Source organism: Callospermophilus lateralis, unplaced genomic scaffold (genome assembly GCF_048772815.1).
Source record: "Callospermophilus lateralis isolate mCalLat2 unplaced genomic scaffold, mCalLat2.hap1 Scaffold_148, whole genome shotgun sequence".
Taxonomy (NCBI): domain Eukaryota; kingdom Metazoa; phylum Chordata; class Mammalia; order Rodentia; family Sciuridae; genus Callospermophilus; species Callospermophilus lateralis.
In genome coordinates this window covers 2,728,938-2,752,283 of record NW_027512614.1, presented here as the reverse complement: position 1 = coordinate 2,752,283, position 23,346 = coordinate 2,728,938, and the positions used below count along the sequence as shown (strand labels likewise).

At 38.0% G+C, this 23,346-nt stretch overlaps 1 protein-coding gene across 1 annotated transcript in view; it reads left to right on the top strand.

Annotated features, from left to right (window-relative positions):
- LOC143387863 (contactin-3-like) overlaps nt 1-21,412 on the top strand; it is a 79,497-nt gene extending 58,085 nt beyond the window's left edge. The window contains exons 8-11 of the mRNA XM_077108127.1: nt 8,871-9,057; nt 18,106-18,218; nt 18,693-18,861; nt 21,312-21,412. Of these exons, the coding sequence (XP_076964242.1) occupies nt 8,871-9,057; nt 18,106-18,218; nt 18,693-18,861; nt 21,312-21,412 (570 nt within the window). The remainder of the gene's footprint in view (nt 1-8,870; nt 9,058-18,105; nt 18,219-18,692; nt 18,862-21,311) is intronic.
- The last annotated feature ends 1,934 nt before the right edge of the window (nt 21,413-23,346 follow it).

Genomic DNA, 23,346 nt, shown 5'->3' with positions numbered 1-23,346 from the left:
TCCTTGGTATTTATCCAAAAGAACTAAAATCAGTATACTGTAGTGATACAGCCACATTAATGTTTATAGCAGTTTGATTCATAACAGACAAGAATGGCAGCAGCCCAGGTGTCCATCAGCAAATGAATGGATAAGGAAAATGTGGAATACATATTCAATGGAGTACTCGGCCTTAAAGAAGAATGAAATTATAGCATTTTGTGGTAGATGGATGGAACTGGAGAATATCGTGCGAAGTGAAATCAGCCAGACCTAGAAAGTCAAGGGTCCAATGTGATCTCTCATGTGAAAGAGAAAAGGGAATTTAAAGAAATGAACACATGTGACTCTCCTCAGTGAAGGAGTTGGACTGAGACACAGTCCCACTATGGATAATTGCGCTGTATGAGCCATAATGGCAGAATCATATCCCCAATCTGGTTGTACCTTGTGAAATACTGGAGACAAATGAAGGAGAGGTTACATAGAAGAGAACTGTGGGCTTATAAGCATTGTAGGGGTCTTGAAAGTTGATGGTAGTTAATGGAGAGCATGAGGACAAGGAGATGCTAATTTTTTTTTCCATATCAATTTAAACTGACAAGGACTCATCCAGGTAAAAATATTCTATATGAAAATGGAATGGTATCTCTTAGCCATGTCAGGAAAGAGTATTTGACTGAAGGACATCAAAGAATGCTAGTGGAAACTCATATTTTCTAGTTAAGGCTCTACCATTTTGGAATTAGACAGTTCTGCATTCAAAACTAGTAGGTTACTGTATAAGCTCCACAAGGGACAGGAACTCTGTGTGTTTGTTTGATGATATCTCCCAAGTTCACAGAACAATATCGGGCACATGGGTGACATGCACAAACTATGTGTTGATGGAAAAAATGCAGTTTGGGCTTTGCTATCTCACTGCTGCATGTTCTTAAGCAAGTAATTAAAGCTCTCCAAGGCTCAGTTAGAATAGAGTAACAGTCGTCCATAACTCATAGCATCATTTGAGAATTGCAAGAGATAAAGCAGCCATTGTTAAAACCACCCTGAGAGACTTGCAGCTTCTGCTTTTTTTCTGTTTATATATTGGGCTTCAGGGTGAGATTTCATTGAAAGAAAAGAAAACTGAAAAGCAGCAAAGAGTAGAAGAATACTTTCTACTTTTCACAAGGAAAATACACTCCCCGAGTGACTCTCATGCCTGTTGCCACTAGGGTCAGAGGCAAAAGATGAGAAGGATATGGAACTTTTCTTGGTATCAATTATGGGTTAAAATGCATTGCATCTTGGGGCTGGGATTGTGGCTCAGCAGTAGAGTGCTCGCCTTGCACATGGGAGACCCTGGGTTCGACCCTCAGCACCACATAAAAATATATAAGTGAAATAAAGTTATTAAGTCCAACTACAACTAAAAAATAAATGCTTTTTTTAAAAAAATGCATCATATCTTATCTATTTGTATAGAGAGTAGCAGACAAAATATTCAAATGTAACATGTATACTGTATTGAAAGGAAAAACAAGGATTAAAAATTTCTTCCCCAAGTGCTTGGTAGAATATATGAAGAGAAAGACAAGCTAAGAGAAAGATGTACTAATTAGAAAAAAATCTCAAATAATTTATGTAATTCCACCAAGTTAAAAATATGTCTTTTGTTCGTTTCAGTAATGATTTAAAAATTAACCTAGAAACATAAATGACTTAGCAGAGTATTTAATTATCAGTCCTGTGGCTAACTTTGTGGGTTGCAGTTTCCCCAGTTTGGCTTTAAAATCGTTAATATCTCCTACCTTTCTCTCATCTTGGCGTGAGTTGATCGTGTGCCTCGCAACATGCTGAGCACACATCATCATTAGCATCTAGACTAATTTTCTTTCTGATTTGACCAACCAGTAGTTGAGCTCATTTCCCTAGACTCCAATTTATTTCATCTGCTGTGCCTTTAAATTCAGGCTCAGATCTTTCCTGGTGCCCTTCTGGATAGGAATAAGAGAGGCAGACCCACAAAAGAGGATCCAGAGCCATTAAGTTCATGGAAAGTGGGCACCAAGAGGAGAGAGCGCTAGAGTTCCTGCCTGGAATATACCATGGCTTTAAAGTCCTTTTGTGCTTAGAAAAAATAAACTCTAGTTCACAATAATCTCTTCACTGTTTCTATGAAGAACTCCAAGGTTCCAAACAAAAAGAAATGATAACAAGATGGAAAAGATAATTACTCTGATTGACCTATGTGAGGTACACGCAGGCATTAGAGTATTACGCTGTACTCCCTAAATATGTACCATTACTACATGTTAATAAAAGTAAACATTAAGAAAGAATAAACCTTGGGAAGAACAAATTTAATAAGCAAATGAAACAAGTCAACATTTGCAAAATAATAAGAGCTGCATATTTGGGGGGAACCGCATAGGATTATTTTTTATGTGTGGCAGAGGAACTTAAGAAATGTAATATATCAGAATGCCAAACCAAACTTTCTAGATGCCTTCCTCCAGCCTCCTGTTCCCATAACTGTATGGAATGTGCACAGGGCCTGATTTTTAATCAGAATAGAAAAAGATGTTAAATATTTGAGTACCTTTTTTTTTTCTTTTGAGGATATGAAGATTCCACTTGAAGAAAAGCTATGTGCCCGGGGTCTCATCTCCTGCTGTCTTGCAGTGAATTCAATTCACTGTGGCATGAGTTGAATGTACATAGGAAAATTGGGTACAGACAGTTGAGATATTCTTACATCAATATCAAAAAAGTAAAATGTGTTTAGGTGAATAAAAGGCAGACTTTGGGAGGGACAGAGGCTCGGTGATACAGCAGGAGTGGTTTCCAATACCATGGAGACAAGCAGAGAGGAGAGGGTCCAGTGTGTAGCAGGCTTCACTCTGTGTGGGGGATTCTGGGAATGACCCTCACTGCCCATGTGCTGCTATGTTCTTTGTTAGAAGGTCCCTACTAAACCCTGGCACAGCACTATAAATGGTGGGGAGAAAACATCCCAGTCTCTCCTGAGTCCTGCTGATTAAACCCAAAGAGAAGTCAGAGGGCAAGGACGTACAAAATACCTCTCCCCGGGCTGAAAGCAGAGGAGGACAGACCTGGACTTATCTCCCTAAAAGACATTCAAATGCATTTCCCCCTCTGGCTTCTGCTGATTTAAATGTGCCCAATCTAATAGCTAAGTTAAAGTGTTCATCTCTCTAGAAATCTGTAAATACACATAAAATTATTTTAGTCTATTAAAAGAGTTTTTCCAACTTAACACCTGTTTCCTTCAAGCCTAAAAAAAGGTTCTACTTTTAAATACATTAGTTTTATAAGCTATATTTCATTATATGTTTAAATTAAATGAAAGATCTGATGCAGTGATATTAAGGAGTACTTGGAGCAGGAACATTAGTTTTGGGAATAACCAAATTACTCACAGAAACTGAAATTATATTTTTAGTTTTGACATTCTTCAAGTTTATTTCTGTTTATTTATCCAGATAAAAATATATTGACTTGTGAACTGGTTTTATTTTTCTGAAGGAAAAAAATACCATATTATCTCATCAGAAAATTGAATTACCAGTGTTTATAGATGCAGAAAATTTGAGAACTTGAATACTGAGTTTGGTAGATCTCCATGGTCAGAGGAAGGAAACATTTTTAAACTGTTAAGAGTGAAGCCGTTTAAGTCATTTAGTAATTCCACAATATGGAGGGTTCTATCCCTAGCCACCACTCATCCATAGGAGACATGGTCCAGGAACTCCAGTGGTTGCCTGAAACCACAAACAGTAAAGTTCAACTTGTAAATTTGGCACAATAAAGAGATTAATGGCAATAATTAATAATAAAATAGAACAATTATAACAATATACCATAGTAAAGATTTTATGAAAGTAGTCTCTCAAAGTATCTTTGTGTATGTTGTTACCCTTATTGCCTGTTTTTGAAAGAGGGCAGCTGAGACCACAGAGGGAAAACCCATGGATCAGGGGGACAGCTGTGTGTACATGTCTGCTGTCAGCAGTAATGACCAGAACCTAGAGGCCCCTGCCCATCACGACCTGCGTTATTGCTGTCTACTCTGTCAGGAAATGAGGTCCTTCCCTCCAAGGCCCCAGTCTCACCTGTAAACCCCAACTCAGGGGCTCAGGAATGGCTCAGAGGAGCAGATTGGATCCCTTAGATTCTTAGGGATGAAGCATGGTTGAGAACCTAAGGCAGTCTTAACCAACCTCTCCTGTGCCTTTTATTGTTCCCTCACTAAATTCAGAGTTTGCACCATGAAAATGCTCATATCTTCAGCTCTGGAAAGATCTCAGCCATTTTTTCCTCTGAGCGTTGCCTTTTCCTTTATCTCTCCTTTGGGAACTCTGTTTGAAACTTTGCATTCTGTTCTCAATGCCACAGCTTTGCTTTGGTAATTTTCATTTCTTTGTTCAGGCTATGTCCTGGGCTCATTAATTCACCCTTCCACTATTAGTCTATAGCTTTACTCTTATTACTGATTTCCTTAATTTTTTAATCATTGCATTTTTGCAGGTCTACAAGTCCTACTTATTGTTTTTCAAATTGGGCTGATCTCTTTTCTTTATCTCCTATTCTTACATAATAGATTCAATCTCTTGTCAAACAGACTTGGACATTTTAGGTATAGTTATTTTATAATCCATTACTCATCAGTGTATTTAGCTGCCCTGCCTCTAGTCGTATCTACACTGGCTTTTTTATTAACAGGGTGTGTCTTGTGTTTTATTAACAGGGTGTGTCTTGGTAATGTGTGTCTCTCTGATCATCCTTTGTAGATGCCACCTTCATATTCTGTCAACTTTATATTCACCCTTTTCTGCACAATTACATTTTCAAAGTTTGTTCCTCCAACATAGACATCTTTCCTTTCCCATTCCTGTATTGTGATTGTGCCCATAAAAATCCAAACTAGCATAGAAATATTCTCTTCTCTCAGTTGGAGTACTTTTATTATTTAAATCCAGAACACAACTGAGAGGAAAATGGGATGTTTGTCTTTCTTATTTCTTTCTTAACTATTCCACCTTATTAAAAAAATGATCTAGCACTATAGAAGCATTTTTGAACAAAATTTCTTGGAACATAATGGAATTCTTTCAGAAAATTGGCAATATTAGTGGCACGTCTCTGTTTCCTTATGTTTTAGTTACATGAATATTTATTCAGCTCTTTAAGGAAAGCTGTTTAAAAAGATTATATAATCAGTCTTCACTAACTAGTATCATGTTCAACTTTGTCACAATTTTTCTCTGTGTCTAAATGTTTCTAATACCTCTCAGCAACTAAGATCTAAAAATAAAGCTCTCCTTCTGATGCGTGGAGATTGGTTAAAGTACTTTAAAACAGGCCGCTATCAAGAACTTTCAAGTACTTTCTATAAACGGATTTACAAAAAGAGATTCCACATTACCAATTATAAATTATTTTTATGTCTTCTTTAAATCAGCCTCCTAAGAACATTTTCTTAGGCAACTTGTGTTCAACCAGTTTGATATGTCAGAAAAGGAACAACCCTGACACTGGAACCTGACAGGGGAGGGAAGCTTGGGCGGTCCTGATTTTACCACCTGAATCCTCCCTGCTGCCGTCTTACAGTCATATTTATATGATACCCCCGTCTATGCTGTATCCCAAGCTTCAGGTTTTGTGTCTGGTACATTTTATTATAATTATTGATCTGTATCATTCTTAGTTAATAACTAGACAATGCTCTTAGGAGCAGGGAAATCTTCTTATCATTTACGGCTCATCTAGACCTAACAACACACAGTGTTTTCTCTTGGTGAGTCTACCATATATAAAAGCTTTTAGTATCCATTAACAGGCTATTTGGCTATGGCATTAGAAAAGAAACCATGTATCCTTTTCAATGCTACTTGTTTGGGCTCACATCCTCCCTTTGAGATTCTTATTAAAACTAATAACCCTTCTCTGAGAGAAATTCACATAAAGGCATCCATAGATCAGCATTTTGTGTGAATATAAGGGTACATATCCTTCCATGTGCACATACATAGGGAGAATTTGATCTAGCACAATATATAATTTGCTTTCACTTATCATTTAGGGCCTTAACACTCACCCAGTGGTGTTTTAAGAGAGAATAAGTTGTAGTGTGTTTTGTACAGAGGATTGACACTTGTAATCAGCTGTGGCCCATAAGCACATTTTGTTTTATCAACACAGTATTGGTTTTGAGTCAACCCTAAATTTAGGACATTTTACATGAAAATTAGAACTCTGCTTTTTTAAAATTAATTAATTAATTAATTAAATAGAAAGTCTATCCTCCTCCAATCAGGCAAAGCTGAGTAGCTCCATTATTAAAAATCTGCTCTGTCCTATGTCCAGCTTCCCAGTCCCGTAAGCCTTCTTTCCTTTCCTTTTTCTTTCTTCTTTTTTTCCTTTTTGGCCACTGAGCTATGTACTTAGTCTTTAAGTTTTTGTTTTTGTTTCTTGTGGTCACAAGCCTTTACCGTTTCCAACATTCTGTGCACTCAGAAGCAATTATTGCCAGTTTCATTGAGCTCAAATTGCTTTTTAGTTGTATAAGTTATAATAATTATTTCCTATTTTTATATTTTGCCTTCAACAGTAAAACATAAAGGCCAGAACAAGGTGGCCATATACTGCAATGAAGAGAGTAGAGCTGGGTGTGGTGGGCACACCTGTAGTCCCAGCAGCTCGGGAGGCTGAGGCAGGAGGATCGCCAGTTCAGAGCCAGACTTAGGGACCACAAGGCACGTGGCAACTTAGTGAGACCCGGTCTCTAAATAAAATACAAAATAGGGCTTGGGATGTGGCTCGCTGGTTGAGTGTCCCTGAGTTCAATTCCCAACACCAAAAAGAAGAAGAAGAAGAAGAAGAAGAAGAAGAAGAAGAAGAAGAAGGAGGAGGAGGAGGAGGAGGAGGAGGGGGAGGAGGAGGAGGAGGAGGAGAAGGAGAAGAAGAAAGAACGAGCGAACAGAGATTGTCTATATTTATAAAAGTAAAAAATATGCTTAAGCCCTTGTGAGAACCTAGTAGATCTGCTGTTGTGTTTACTATGTGGCCCCTGCTTTAGATCAGCAGATAGTAATACCAGGTCTTATCTACACAAAGAATATGTAAACTTTCCTAAATCATTTATTTGCATAAATTTTTGTATTTACTTTGTTTACTTATAGACAATCTGTATGTTCAAAAAAAGAAAGCACACAAAATTTTATAGTAAAATACTTTATAATGTGAATTGTAAGTACTTAAGAATGTATTTTTATTTTATTCTCTACCTTTTTCCTCCCTTCAGCAAATATTCTCTTATATTCATATTTTTTCACCATATGTTTGTATATCTTTCTCTTAATTAATTAATTTATTTTAATCAGGTATAAATGACAGCAAAAGGCATTTTGATTCATTGTTCACAATTGCAGCACAACTTTTCATTTCTCTGGTTGTACACCATGTAGCATCACATCATATGTGCAGTCGTACATGTACCTAGGGTAATGATGTCCATCTCATTCCACCATCTTTCCTGCCCCCATGCACCATCCCTACTCTCTCTCCCCTTTGCAGGACCAAAGTTCCTCCATTTTTCCCATGCCTCTCCCTCCCTGTTATGGATCAGAATCCACTTATTAGAACATTTACCCTTAGCTTTTGGGGATTGGCTTACCTCACTTAGCATGATATTCTCCAACTCCATCCAGTTACCTGCAAATGCCACAATTTTATTCTCTGTTAATGTTGTGTAATATTCCATTGGATATATATACCACAGTTTCTTTATTCATTCATATATTGAAGGGAATCTGGTTTGGTTTCACAATTTAGCTATTATGAATTGTGCTGCTATAAACATTGATATGGCTGTGTCCCTATAGTATGCTGTTTTTAAGTCCTTTGGGTATAAACCAAGGAGTGGGATAGTTGGGTCAAATGGTGGTTTCATTCCACATTTTCTAAGGAATCTCCATACTGCTTTCCAGATGGGTTGCACCAACTTGTAGTCCCACCAGCAATGTATGAGTGTGTTTTTTCCCCCACATCCTTGCCAACACTATTGTTTTCTGTATTCTTAATAGCTGCCATTCTGACTGGAGTAAGATGAAATCTTAGAGTAGTTTTGATTTGCATTTCTCTAATTACAAGACATGTTGAACATTTTTTCCTATATTTGTTTATTGAATGTATATCTTCTTCTGAGAAGTGTCTATTCAGGTCCTTAGCCCATTTATTTATTGGTTGGTTGGTTGGTGTTAAGTATTTTGAGTTCTTTATATGTCCTGGTATGTCTAAGGTCACTTTGCGTGGCCCAGGATAATGAAATATATGAAAAATATTTTAATGCCCATTCCTTTTGAAAATAAGCCCTTTTAACTGCTTTTACTCCCTCTGGTGCAGCTCTGTGTGCACTGTTAGTCACCTGACAGTGGCTGGCACTGCAGGACATTCAATCTAATAATGTTTTCCTCTGACAGTTCACTTTCTTCCAGGAAGGAACCTCAGCTGTCCATAGAGTTCGTGCCTTTCTGCCAGTGTTCTGGCCTTGACCTTGGGCTCAGTTGGTTAAGAGTTGAGAAGGCAGGCAGATTTCCCCTTCCTTCTCCCACTGTGATATCGTAGTCTGATCATGCTCAACACTCTAAATTTATCTGCTCTGTCTGTGTACATGTTTGTCCTCATTCTCCTCCTAGGGTTCCTTTCCTGTGTGTACACTGCTGTGCCACAGAGCCTAATGCAGCACCTGGCACACAGTAGATCCTCTGGAAGTATTTGTCAAATAAAGAAGAAAGTAAATCGCAGTCCTCATTTTAATGAAAACCACAGAATGAGGAAGGTGGTGCTGGGTCCAGCCTTCTCATCTGGTGCATCTTCCTCACCAGGTGCGGTACTGCGTCAGTGGGGAAGAGCAGGAGTCCTCAAGCAAGGTGAGAGTGGCCGGAAACGAGACCTCAGCCAGGCTCCGGGGACTGAAGAGCAACCTTGCCTATTACGCGGCTGTCCGGGCATACAACAGTGCAGGCACCGGCCCCTTCAGTGCCACAGTTAACGCGACCACCAAGAAAACCCGTATGTATTTTCCCACCTTTTGAATATCTAGGAAAATAGTCTGTATTAAAAATCATGGCATCCTTCAACATTTTCAGTGGACTAGTCAGGTCATTAATCCCACTGAGTGATATAAACCTGGTCCAAACCCTTACTCAAGCCCCACATAGTCTAGTCTTCATGATAGCCCTAAATATTTAAATGGAGGCTCCATATGAAAATGAATAAGCACCTTTTGAAAAATCTTATGGTGCACTGTTCTTTTTAAATGGGATGCATTTCAATGGGTTCATTTCCATTAAATTTTAGTTCCCCCAAATCTTGGGTGTTATTGATAAGCAGAAATAAGTTTAATAGCAACGACTTGGAAGTGGTATTTTTTTCGCTCTTTAATTTTCTTTCTCACATTATTCAAAAGATGGCAATATACTTTAACAGGTAATGCTCAGGAGATTCTGGTGCACACGTAGATATTGATACTTTGAAAACTGAAGCAGAGATAGCTGTGTCACCTTCAAAGCTGAGTTTCTGTTGACTGTGTGTTCACAGGTAAAACTCACCTGCAGTAAGGAGCAGTTATGATTTAAGTAGCCTATGAGAAATCATCAGTTTACATTTTGGAGTGTCCCACGGAAATTTCAGTTGAAATGTTCTCATGATGCCCAGCTGATCGTGGTGTCTCATTGCTGCTCTATCACAGCACACCCATCTGAGTTGTGCTGTTTATTCTTTTATAGCCAAAAATGACTGAGAGCATTCATGAGCCAAGCCATCCATGTTCAGTTCCTTCTTATTTTCATTCTACAGGTGATAAGAAAGGGGAGGGAAGAAATTAGGGGATTTTAGCACATTAATATTTTTGCTTGCAGAAAACCATTTCCTTAATTTAATTTTCAAAATTTACTCTAGTAAATTTATCTGCTTAACTGATTTTACAAAGGAGTGAGGCAGTGATTATGTTTTGTCACCAATTTCATTAGTCCACTCCTGCATTCATATGTTATTTCCAAATTTATTTGAAAGCATACATTTACTGGCTAAAATGTCTAACAACTTTAATTACATGAAGTTGGATATAATGGGCCAGCATTGTTATTGATAGTTTAAAATATATATAAACATAATCCTACTGCTTTAGATGTTAATTGATAAGCATCAATTTTATCAGGGAAGTTTGCACATTTATCTTTGCATTATGTATAAGGCGGGAAAGAGCATGGCTGGTAGCTTACCAGCATAATAAATATCACAGAGCAAAAGTTTAGCAACAAAACATTTTAGTACCTTCACAAGCAGCAGCTCCTATGGCAGTTGAACATTATCCTTGCCTGATCATGAGGGAAGACTAACCAATATCATGCATATCATGTGGCTGCTCTTAGAAAAAAGGAGAACATTGGCTTGGAAATACGTACACTGAAAACGTTCTGTATTTACAACTTTTTACTAAATATGTTTGTCTTTCCCAGTAACAGTTCTGAATTAGTAAAACATATAAATACACCATTATTTATATATTGAAATTCTGATTGTGAAGATGTATGCAGACAGCTTTGTTGAGCTCTTTCTTCAGACTTGATAATCGATGTGATTACTCATTGGGAAATATGGTCGCACAAGATGGTTTAATGTCATGATGGAATTGGTGAAAAACAGTGAATTGGGAAGACAGTTCACAAAGGAAGAGGCCGATTATAAGTTAGTGAGAATGTAACAATAACATACAATGAATGAAGTAAAATTGCAAGAAGAAGGAAAAAACCTTTTATAATTTAGATATACCATATAAATAACCAATTTAAAGTACAAATTTGTCCATAACAGTGATAATGATAATTATACTATGAATGACTAATACTTAGTGAGCAATTTCCAGTCACAGTTCCAAGTACTTTTCCTGTATTGATTCTTAATTTTCACAGCGACTGCATGGCCTGGAAGTGGTGAGGATCCTCACTCTAGAGATGAAAGGGCTGTGGCACATAGAGCTAGATGACTTTACAGAAAAAGCAGAGAACGTGGCAGGACAGCCATACAGACCCAGAAATGCTCTTAAGCACTCCTCTAACCATATAATTAAAATATTCATGACTCATGTGGTGCTAGTATCTATTTTGAGTTTGCTCTGTGCTTAGGAGCTGGGTAAGGTAATCACAGATAGACAGGGTTTCTGTGCTGATAGATCAGTCCTCTGATAGGAATTTCAACAACTGAATAAAATCTCTTCAAAATTATGCCCTCCTGGTGCTTCAATTTGCCTACACTCTACATGGTGACCTGCAGATGTTATTAAGGAAAAGTTTGCTACAATGTGTGGGAAATCCATAAAAGATCATTAAAACCCCTGGGCATATTAAATGGTACATTTAATTTTTAAATTTTATGTTAACAATTGTTCAAACATGTGCCAAAGTAGAAGTAAAACTGACTCTTTTAAAACTATTCCTACTAATCAACCTAACCTTTGACAGGGTCCAGCTCTGAATCCTGTTTAAGAATTATAGTAATGCGCTTGTGAATATTACTATGAAGAAAATGATCTGTATCCCTGCTTCATAAAGAACTAAGATGGCATTTGTTTTTTACGTGCTCTCTTTCTCCCCCTTTGATATGTCACCCTTGAAGGGAAAGAGTCCTTCCAAACTCACTCACCAGTCCAAACCTAGCACTCATTATCTGTGGAAAGGCTGTCTGAGTGGATGAATCCTCAAAACCTAGGTCAACCTGGAAGTACTACCATTAATCGGATGAGCTTCTTCTTGTCAGCACATTGCAAATTCGGAACACACACTGCAGCCTTTTACCACCTTGCTTCCAAGGCGCGATTATCACCTACTCAGAATCCTGGAATTCTATATGCAAGGCTTATATCAGCACAGAGCATAGGTGATATTTCTGATTAACGTAAAATAACACAAGGATTCTCAAGGATAGTACTGTAGCTTCCATTAAACACTTAATTTTTTTGATATCCAAATACTTGGGCTTTTTAAAAGCATTTTTAAGTTAACATTGATTAGCCTCTTGAAGTAATCTAAGTTGTGTTTCTGTCACATGCAACCCAGAGAGTGAGCTCTTGACAACATCATCGTCAGTGAGGCTGATGAGGAATAGTGGCAGATGGCTTCAAAATGGAGAAATGTCATTACTTTCTAAAAGGAGACTTTGTCAGAGTTTTACATCCAGAATTCACAAGAAAGAATCTGTAGGACCAATATTTTGCTTTGCATAACCGAAAATTCAAGAGGTAACTGTGGTTGTCAATGTGGATGGATCCAGGCCCTCGACATCCTCAAGAATTATCTAATAAGAACTCAAATTAAACATTTCTTAAATTGAGCTCTCGATTGCACTCCCAGCCATTACAAACCTGTATCTTCTACAATTTCAGCAAAAGCAACTCCCATTATTTCAGTCCCTTGGGCCAGCGGATCCCAGTCGTCATTAACGCTCTTTCTCTCATACCCTACAATGGATGCAGTATCTGACTTTAAATTTGCTGAGAATCTACCAGAGATGTTCTGCCCTGGGTCAGAGTGATCCTAAAGGTGTCACACTGTTGCTCAGACCTCTCCAGTCCCTTTCCATCCACTCATTTATTTTTTTTTATTGGTTATTCAAAACATTACAAAGATTGCCACTCTTTATATAAATCCTTAAAATACCCAAAAAGGTCTTCTACAATCTATCCCCACTTCCTGTTCCTGCTCATTTTCTCCTGAGCTGACTTGCCATTTCACTTTTCCTGTGGGGCCTTGACCTTTGCTGTCCAGATGGCCAGGAGACACTCCTACCTCTCTTAGGCCCTCCCTGCAGTATGTCCTCAGTTCCCCCTGAGTCCATATTTAATTAGCAGCCCTGCGTCTCCTGATATCCCCTTATCCTGCTATGTTCTGGGGCACCACTTAGAGCCACGTGCATACCACATCTTGCATGTGGTCATCTGATTGCTGCCCCCACTCCTTGCTGGAGTCTCATCTCTTTGAGGCATAGACATTGTCAGGTTTGATCATTATTTAACTCCTGAGTTCTCCCAAGTAATCAGAGCTGCTGCCCAATGAGTATCTGTTCAACAGTGACTCTCTCCAGGTCTGTTTCTCTTCCTGGTGGAATCGGTTTAGTTTAGTTCCCTCTTCAGGGTAGCAATATTCCTACCAGAATGTTAGGAACTGTTTTCTATCATCCGAACACTCTGGGGAGAGTGGGCATCTTAGTTTCTGAGTTTTGGATGAGTCATAAAGTAGATGTTTCTGATTCAAAACATGGTGTCCATTTCCTGTGATCCAAAGATTTAAGTCCATTTATAATACTTTAAGTGATTCTGAAATGAATCTTTCTCCCTGTTGGACAGAAAGTAGCTTTTGATTACTTGATTTCTGCCCAGTGCCACATTTTTGGGCAGCTTGCTTACTAATGTTGATGATCATCTCAAGGGAAGTCCGTGCCAAGTGTATTTTTCAGCTACTGCTGACAGCATTCCCTTTCATGAAAGTCATCTTATTACCATCAGGTGTCCAAGAGAAGGAGCTGAGAAACATACTGAGTTTTGTATAATTAATCTCTGCAAGCATATGTTCTTGAAATCCCATATTTTTAAAGGAAATGCCAGGTACAGTCACCAGTATGGAGACATTATCCCTGAAAACTCCACACAACAATGTTCTTCAGATGAACAACCTCTATTTTTTATTATATGGAGGAAAACATATTTACTATAGAAAATTTGCGGGGGGGAGGGGGAGAAAATAAAATCACCCACAATACTATCCTGTGGTGCAGAAATAAGATTATTAAAATAATTTGTCTTTTCCTCCCAGACTTGTGTTCCATGGATTATTTCTCTTACATAAAACATCTCTTGAAGGTTATGCTGTGTATTTAGTTACCTCTGTATCATAGTACTATATCTTATTCTTTTGTGATAACACCCCACAAATTATTTAGTCATTTTCCTATTGTAGGAATGTCTTATATTCCTCACTTTATTCGGTCTTAGAAATATCATAGTGGCCACTTTTTGCATGCTGAGTTTACAGAATAAGTAAATTGATAGGGCTGATATTGAGGAGTGACAGTCAACCCAGAGGGCCTAAGAAAAACCCTCCAAGATAAAACTATTTTGTTATGTAACATTTAAAAGTATCCACATAATCTTATAGCCTGCCACTCAGTGTTATTCTACAAATCTTAGGAGATTCTGCCTTTATACAAAATAAATTCATTTGTTGCCACGTTTTCTGTCTTAGCATACTGCAATAATAGAAATTGAACTGACAGAGGAAAAAATCTATAGGATATGATTGTTGATAAATAATTTCCAAAAATATTCAAAATGCAGACCACACATCAAGTTAGGCCCCAAAACATTTGAAATTGAGTCAGCCTATTCTGGGTTGTGTTTCTGCACAGAACAGTAAAATGAGAAGTCCTAGGAGAGATGCGCTGTCGAGATCCCCTGCCCATTCCCACTTCACACCTGCTCTGTGCCTTTGAAGTTCACAGTGCGCCTTCAAAGCTCTATAGCCTACTGGCCGTATCAGTCACATAGGGCCAGTTCAGTGCAGTTCCACAGGTCCCCACTCCTCAATGGCTTACAACTAAAAGAGTGTCTCTTTCCTACTAGTCACCAAATGTTGATCATGAGTGAGATTCAGACCTGATCTGTTCCATCTTTACTCCATGGCCCAGACTTTAGGAACAGCCACTCTCACTGATGTGCTGGTCTCATGGCAGAAAGAAGAAAGGCCAGTTCAGTTCCCAGCACTAAAAAAAAAAAAAAAAAAAAAACAGAAAGAAGAAAGGCCAGCCACGCCCTTCCATTTTTTCTTAAAACTCCCTCATTGAAACCACCTGTTTCTTATTTGCTCTTATTTCACTGGTGAAAGCATATCCAGTAATGAAGCCTGAAGTCCCCATGATGCCAAGGAGCAGAGTGGTGCGTCCTCTCCCCAGAGGGGGCAGCAGGAGCCTCACAGCCCCACCTAATGCCAGGTAGAAAAGTATAAGGTCATCAGGGTCCAGAATTAAACAGAGCTGTTTTGAATCCACATAACACCCCTTCCTAGTTAACTATCTTAGGATTGTGTTAAAATTTTTAATTGTACTGAATTATATTCATAAGTTGGAATTTACCATCTTGGCCATTTTTTAATGCACATTTGCAATAGGGTTAAAATAAGGTTAAGGGCACTGATGCAGCTGTGTGAGATGGTCAAGACCTTCTCCACTGCACAGAACTGAAGCTCTCCATCCATGAGACCAGGTCCCATTCCCCTCCCCAGCTCCAGGCAACTGCCATCCTACTTTCCATCTCTGAATTTTACTATTCCATGTTATCACATATAAACAGAATCACACAGTATTTCTTTGTATGATTGGCATATCTCTAGCATAATGTCTTCCAGGTTCATCCATGTAATAGAACATGTCATGATGTCATTCCTTTGGTTTTATTTTTGTTTTTTTGGTACCAGGGATTGAACCCTGGGGCATTTAACCACTGAGCAACATCCCCAACCCTTCCTACTTTTTGTTTGTTTGTTTGTTTTTTGAGACTGGTTCTCAATAGGTTGCTTATAGCCTTGTTGAGTTGCTGAGATTGACTTTGTATCTTCTGTCCTCCTTTCTCAGCCTCTAAAACCACTGGGATTACGGGCATGGGCCACCATGCCTAGATCTTCATTCTTTTTAAAGGCATATGCATATAGCCCCCTTTTGTTTATCCATTCATGTGCTGATAGATTGTGAAAATTATTGTGTTAATCTTTTCATTGTTGTAAATGAACATGAGTGACGAGTATGCATCTTTGTTTATTAACTCTGAGTTTTTCAAATAGGCACCGTGACAATGCAGGGAACCTTTAAAAAGAATATTCTGGAATTTCTCACACATTATGGACATTTACTATGCATTTGTTACTAGCAACAATAGAACCTTGAAAATGGAAGAAAGTTCATCTGGCCCAGAATCTCCCACATAGTGTCATTCTTCCCTGTCATAATAAGGCAGATGATTATTCATGTGATTGTAAAATTCTAAGTGAAAAATTAGTTTAATTTACTTTAAATACTATCAAACAATGTAATTAGCACATCCAGCTCATTATTATGTGAATGTTAATGTTTAGAATGTGGCTGAAATAAATGTTTATGCTTTTAAACAAGTGCGTTTTTCAAAAATAGCAAAATGATCAAAATGGAACATGTCTCTCTGGTGCTCAGGAAACACTGATATGATTTGAAAAGGGCTTTGAAACCCTCTGTTTTTCCTCTTTCATTTTTCAGATTTTTTTTCTTTTTGTCATTTCAAAGAGTATTCATTTCAGGCTGAACTCATTCAAGTCATCTATTTTGGGACTCACACAAGACAAATCCCAATTTTCAGTCCTATGTTCTGCCAGCCTGCTGTTGGGGGTCAGTGTATCAACTCAAAATTACTCAAACTTTCTATAACTTGTAAGCACCCATATTTTGGTAGGCCAAACCATGCTGAATGAAGGATGTTTTCTGAGCTCCATCAAATCAAGCTGTCCTTTTATGGCGCTGTCAGCCACAGGGAATCACAGGCGCTGGGAAAGTGTTCTAACGAGTGTGGGTTCATAGCATCTGGACTGGGCAACCAAATCTCTAGTATTTCAGTCCTAAGCAATTGCCCATATACATTCTTACAGATGTCTTATCACAGCATTGCAGTGTAGACAATCTGAGCTGATCTGTTAGTATCACATCACAAAAATTTAAAGGCAACAGAACAGTGTTAAAGAGGACACAATCAACCAAAGAACCCACCAGGAGGACAGTCTTGAATCGTGTTATTAGCCACATAACTGCACATGAGAGCTTTTTCCATCTGTAAGTCCAGCTGTATTTCCATCCTGGCGTGAGTCAATGATGTTCAGAAATTCCTCTGGAGAGGTAATTGTTTATATCACTTTCCCATTACAAATTCAGTTAACCAAATCACATTCTGTGCTTAAATCCACAAGAATAAGATATTTCAGCATGTTTTGGGCAGTTGTGATGCTGTTGAAAAATGAGTAATATGTTTGCTGTTTTGCAATTGACAAGGAACTGAATCCCTAATGTCCCATCCATCCATATTAGGGAGTGCTTCTGACCACGTCCACCCGAGTCCCCCAGAACCAGTTTCCTCTCCAGGTTGCTAAGCTGTGGGTCCATGTTTATAAACCTATGAGAGTTTCATTAATCCTCTAATGGAATTCTCATTAAATTTTTAGTGTTTTGCCTTATTTTTCTCAAAAATTGATTTGAACTCAGAAAAAAGACTTTAAAATATGGATTCTCTGTGGCAATTTTTCACATGTGTATCTATTACTTCACGAGAATAAATCTAAGTAATTCTTATTTTTGATTGCCTCTCATTTTGCCCATCTCATCTTACAACACTGGCTTGAAAATCATCCACACTTCATTTCATGTGACTTTAATCTGCTCCTTTGGCAATTTCTCTCAGCCTCTCTGTGTGTCAAAACAAGTCCAAATGCCTGCCTTTCCTGGTTCACCCTCAAGCATCCCTCTAGTGGTGGATAAAGGAACTTGTGTCTCTGTATTGTCAGTTTGTCTTCTGGGAGACTTGAAGTGCATTAAATCCTTAAAGTATGTGTTGAGCCAAGTGTGGTGGCACAAGCCTGTAGTCCCAGCAGCTTTGGAGGCTGCAGCAGGGGGATTGCAAGTTCAAAGTCTGAGCAACTTAGAGAGGTTCTAAGCAACTAAATGAGACTTTGTCTCAAGATAAAACATAAAATCAAGAGATGGGGATATGGCTCATTGGTGAAGCGCCCCTGGGTTTAACCCCTGGCCCCCCAAAATTAAAGTAAAATAAATTATGTGTTGAATATGATAACATGCAATTTCTCACAGTTTAATTGAAATGCCCCTTTTAAAGGAAGTTTTTCTATTCTGTTAATTTTTCTTTTTCCTGATTCCATCTACATACCATGCCTTACCAGAGAGTCCCTGCAGTCGCCTCGGTGCTCAGCATGTATCTGCTCATGTAAAACAGTACTCCATGCTCAAATCAGTTTTAATTTCTCCTTTTTGCATTGCAAGCTCCCAGTCAGCCTCCTGGGAATGTGGTTTGGAATGCTACAGACACTAAAGTGTTACTTAATTTGGAACAAGTAAAAGCAATGGAGAATGAATCAGAAGTAACAGGCTATAAAGTAAGTTGAATCATTTGCAACACTGTATTTTCCATTTTTCACTTATACTTTGCAAATCTTTAAAAATTTTGATGATATTATTTCAGTAATCCAATTTTGACATAAACATCAAGTTTTTCATAAAAGGGTATACTACCAAACTCTCTGAATTGTTAAATACAGATTTACATGAAATAATGCTGCTCACATGGGAATTGTGGACACGATGTTTGTGCATTGTGTTAATCAGCTTTCTATATTTCTAACAAGCTCCTCCAGGGGAGAAAGCTGCTCTTCCCCACCTCCTTGATTTTGAGAGCATAATGATCCTAGTGTCTGCTAATCCATAATCCAGGACCTATGCATGGAGCTGGGAATGTGTTTTTGTATTCTGATGTGGACAGAATGACAAAATAATTTCAGAGCAACGAGAGTATGTGAAGAAAGTAAAAGAAGGTAATGTAAGAATGAAGTGTATTTGTTCGTGCGTTTTAGGTATTCTATAGGACTAGCAGTCAAAATAGCGTGCAAGTGCTGAACACAAACAAAACTTCAGCTGAACTTGTGCTGCCCTTTCAAGAGGACTACATTATTGAAGTCAAGGCTACCACAGATGGAGGGGATGGCACCAGCAGTGAGCAGATCAGGATTCCAATAATAACCAGTAAGTTGGTTGGACTCAGCTTCCCCTTGACCTGCGTCAGTGTTGTTAGCCACCAGGAGTCCATCAGCCACTGCCCCTCCCTCCACCCACCCTTTCCTCCCAGCATGCCCTTCATGTGAACACAAGGTGATTTTGCAACATGAGCAAGTAAAACCAGGAAGAAAACCTCTACAGTGGTGCAGAACAGTGAAAAATATGAGCACAGAAAGAAAAGACATGGAAAAGTAGTTTAAAACTCCATTCATTTGAATTATTTCCCTTATTTATTGCACCTATAGATTGCCTAGAATAGAATTCCCAAAGCAGTTCTCATGGGCAAGCCTGAACCCATGCCCTGTTTTTAAGACCTCTGATATTCCAGTTGTATGCCTCCTAAAAACTATATATGGATCTTATCAATTCTTTCAGTAGGAAAATCAGCATTGGCAAAGTCATGAAACTTTTACACGTGGCACACAAAAAAAGATGACATTTTTAAAGAAATGTGTTCCAAGTTTCAGAGGAATTTCATGCTCTTTCCTCTTAAAATCCTAATGAAAGCTATTTCACCATTGAAAGTACACTTTTAGGGGGCTGGGGTTGTGATTCAGTGGAAAAGAACTTGCCTGACATGTGTTGAGGCACCGGGTTCCATTCTCAGCACTGTAGATAGATAGATAGATAGATAGATGATAGATAGATAGATAGATAGATAGATAGATAGAAAGAATGAATGAATAAATGTTCATTGACTACTAAAAATATTTTTTAAAAAATAAAGAAAGTAGACTTTTAGAGTGAAGAGGAACAAACCCCAGCATACATATTTTTATCAGTGACCATGGAAGAGAACTTGTATCTTCACTTTGAAATCCTGTGTCTGGAGTTTTCAGGCCTCAATTTAAGTAACGCGGAGCCTACTCTGTCTTCATAGTCTATTCTACAATCCTCAGTGATGTAAATAACTTTGTTCCCTGTTTTCATTTATCGACTGTGGTTTAGTCTATATAGTAGCAGGTGACCAAGACTGAAGCAAGTTTCTTTAATCTTGAAAAAGAAAATGACTGAAGAAAATGGGAGAGACCAACCCTTGCAGGAATTCTCTCTTTCTATGAAATCATAACCTGCCACACTTGAACTAAAAGTAATAAGAAAATGGGAGCTACCTGTGTGTAAATAAGTATGTAAACAACTATTTCAGACTGCAGAGATTTGTACATCTGTGTGTGCTTCAGGAGACCCAAACAGGATCAGGTTGCTAACTGTTATCTGCTGAGGCTTTACAGTAGGGAATGCTCCTTGCTTCTTGCATTGTGCAGGGTGTCAGAGTTAGCATAACAGCGTGGACAGAGGGGCACTGTTCAAAGAAGCAGCTTCTGTGCTTTTGCGGGGACAGACGCCACCGTGGCATTTTCAGGCTGCTGAGTCAAGAGCAGCCTTTTCGTCTGATGTCTGTGGACTTGCTGAGCTTGCACAGACCAGTGCCTGCACAAGGCCGTCTCTGAAAATGGAGCTTTCATCGATTGCATTTTAAAAGATGATGTCTTGTATTAAGTATGATAATTCATCTGCATAAAATAGAAACAAGTAGATTTTCCAGACATTCATCCAATGACGTTTTCTTTCATTAAACCATCAAGTTATCTGAAATTGTTTGTGACCAGGTATCATTAATGGCAAAATGACTGACTTGGATTTTTTTCAATTTCAATTAAAGTTAAATAATACTAGATAAACAAAGCTTAGATTCATTTAAGAAATCCTAAACACGTCGGTATTTTTATGGATACCCTTGGTAACACCTATGTGTTACACTGACCGATAAAATAAGGACTTGTAGTCCCAGGTTAGGTTCATGCCATGATTTGATTTTGACAGGAAACCCATCACTTTTGTCTGCGTCTTAGTCCTTCAGGATGCTGTAAGAATACACCCTGGACAGGGTGTCTTATAACTACAGAAATTTAACTTTTCACAGTTCTGGAGACTGGGAACTCTTATATTAAGATGCAGCTAGTTCTGTGTCAGTTGTCAAAAGCTCATTTCCTAATGTCACAACACTGGAGCTAGGATGTCAATGTGTGATTTTCGGGAGACATATGCATGCATTCTCTACCACTCTGACTACCTGTTAATACAGTCCTCCTTTATTTTTTTTTATTTATTCTAATGAGGTCTATATGACAGCAGAATGCAATTTGATCCATCGTATACAATCGCAGCACAACTTTTCATTTCTCCAGTTGTACAGGATGTAGCATCTCACCATATGTGCAGTAATACATGTACCTAGGGTAATGATGTCCATCTCATTCTGCCATCTTTCCTGCCCCCATGCACCATCCCTCCCCTCCCTCCCCTTGGCCCAATCACAGTTCGACCATTTTCCCCATGCCCCCCCCCACTATGGATCAGCATCTACTTATCAGAGGTATAGTCCTTCTTAATGAGCTGTTTATCATCTTTGACAGATATGGATGCAAGAGGATCCACATCAGCCATCTCAAATGTTCACCCCGTGTCAAGTTATATACCTATGGTACTATTTTTCCTTGTAAATGCCCTATGGTGATATTTATTCTTTTTTATTATTTACTGGAAAGTTCATTGGTTAACATAATAAGTGCTTTCATGAAACACAGTGATTATGCATGTTTTTTTTTTCCAACTTTGTGTTTTTAACTTTCTACTTCATTATAGGTAAAATAAGAGTATAATAAAACAACAGCAAATCCTTTTAGAGGAATCTGAAATGCCTTAATATTTACTTGATAAACCAAAGGAATTTACATGTTACATACTGCAAACTTTTGATACAAATGTTCTTAAGCTATGAGTTTAAGCACTGCCTATGGAGAAAAACCTCTGCCCCGATATACACACACATACACACACACACACACACACACACACACACACACAGAGTTTCTTATTTGCATTGGAAAACTCTTCATTTATTCCAAAAACTCTTTTCCAGTTATGAAAGCATTGTTTGAAGAGTTAATAAGTATCATTTTAAAGATTTAAATGATTTAAACCCCACGGGTTGAAAAATACATTTAAACACTTTCCCTGCTGGAAGCGGGTGGTGTTTGTGATTCAGGAGTGTTTTTGGAAAATGCTGCTCTGGAGCAGAGGAGGGTGACCTGGTTCAGTGTACTCACTACTAAATGGCTGTGAGACTCTAGAAATCACTCTGCTCTCTGTACCTCTCAATTATTCATCTACAAAATGTGGAGGTAATAATAACCGTCTGATCTGCCTCTGCCCCATGAATTAATGGTTAAAAGATAAAGAAGGACCCACGAAAGGGCTTTGTCACCCCAAATGCCATGTCCCTTTGCGAAATACTGGCATGAATTTCCCTGAGCATTTGAAAGTCATTTTCTAAACTTGCATTCCAGTATGCTTTTTCCTTCAATGATAGAAAACGGAAATAAGCACATTTTATCCTTTCTCAAAATTTAAAACAAAACTAGAACAGGAATTGTTTTCTTCACACCTGAGAATAAACTTACAGGCTTTATTAAAATGCAGTTGAGAAAATAAGTAGCACCCTGAATGTCAACCCAAATGTTAAACAAAATCCACACAATTCTTCCTTTCCAATGTCTGATTCCATTAAAGGACCCTCTCTCTTTTGGATGGCGGAGATTTTTTTTTTTTTTTAATGAAATCTCACTGCCTATTGCAGTGAGTCAGGCAGGCATTTTAGTTCCTGAGTTAAATTGGTAATAGAACCACAGCGATGTTGCTGGCTTTGATGTGTATGACTCAGTCTTTCAATATGTGGTTTTCAAAGCATCGTTGGAGACACGGCTTCATAGCAATATGTAAAGAATATATGAAAATCAGCAGATGAGTGTTAGTCATTCAAAATCAGTTTTTTTACCTCTTTCCTACCAATTTCACATTTTGCTGTAACTTGTTCGTCTTTCCAGAGATATCAGAATTTGAAACCAACAAACAGTTCATCTCTCAAGAAAGATAACGAATTAGCAAAATTCTAATACAATTTTATATTTAGATTACATTTAAGATAAACTCATTATATACAAAGGAGAAAAGTATGACTTTCTCTGTAGTGTCTGTATATACTGTATATATCTAGAAAAAAATTTGAATGACAAGTAGATTTCATATGACCATTGTTATTTCCAGTCAAAAAGTGGGGAAACATTCTCCAATACTTGTATTTTATTCTACATGTAATGGAGTTGTACCTTTTTATTATCTAGTAATTCCTATAATATGCTCCTATACTTTTCATTTTCAAGATGATGACTCTTGTTCCATGTTATTTCTAGCAGTATATCTCCATGAGATTTGGACATTGTTTCATATTGAAAAGGATGAAATTGACTTTAAATTCCTGTGTGTGTATCCTATGGTTATCTGTATGTATTATTTTCTATTATTCTAATAAAATTTATAACCTTCAAGTGCTCCTGCATTATTCATTGTGGTAAAAGAAGAATAACTACCTGGAAAAGCATTTTGTTGCTG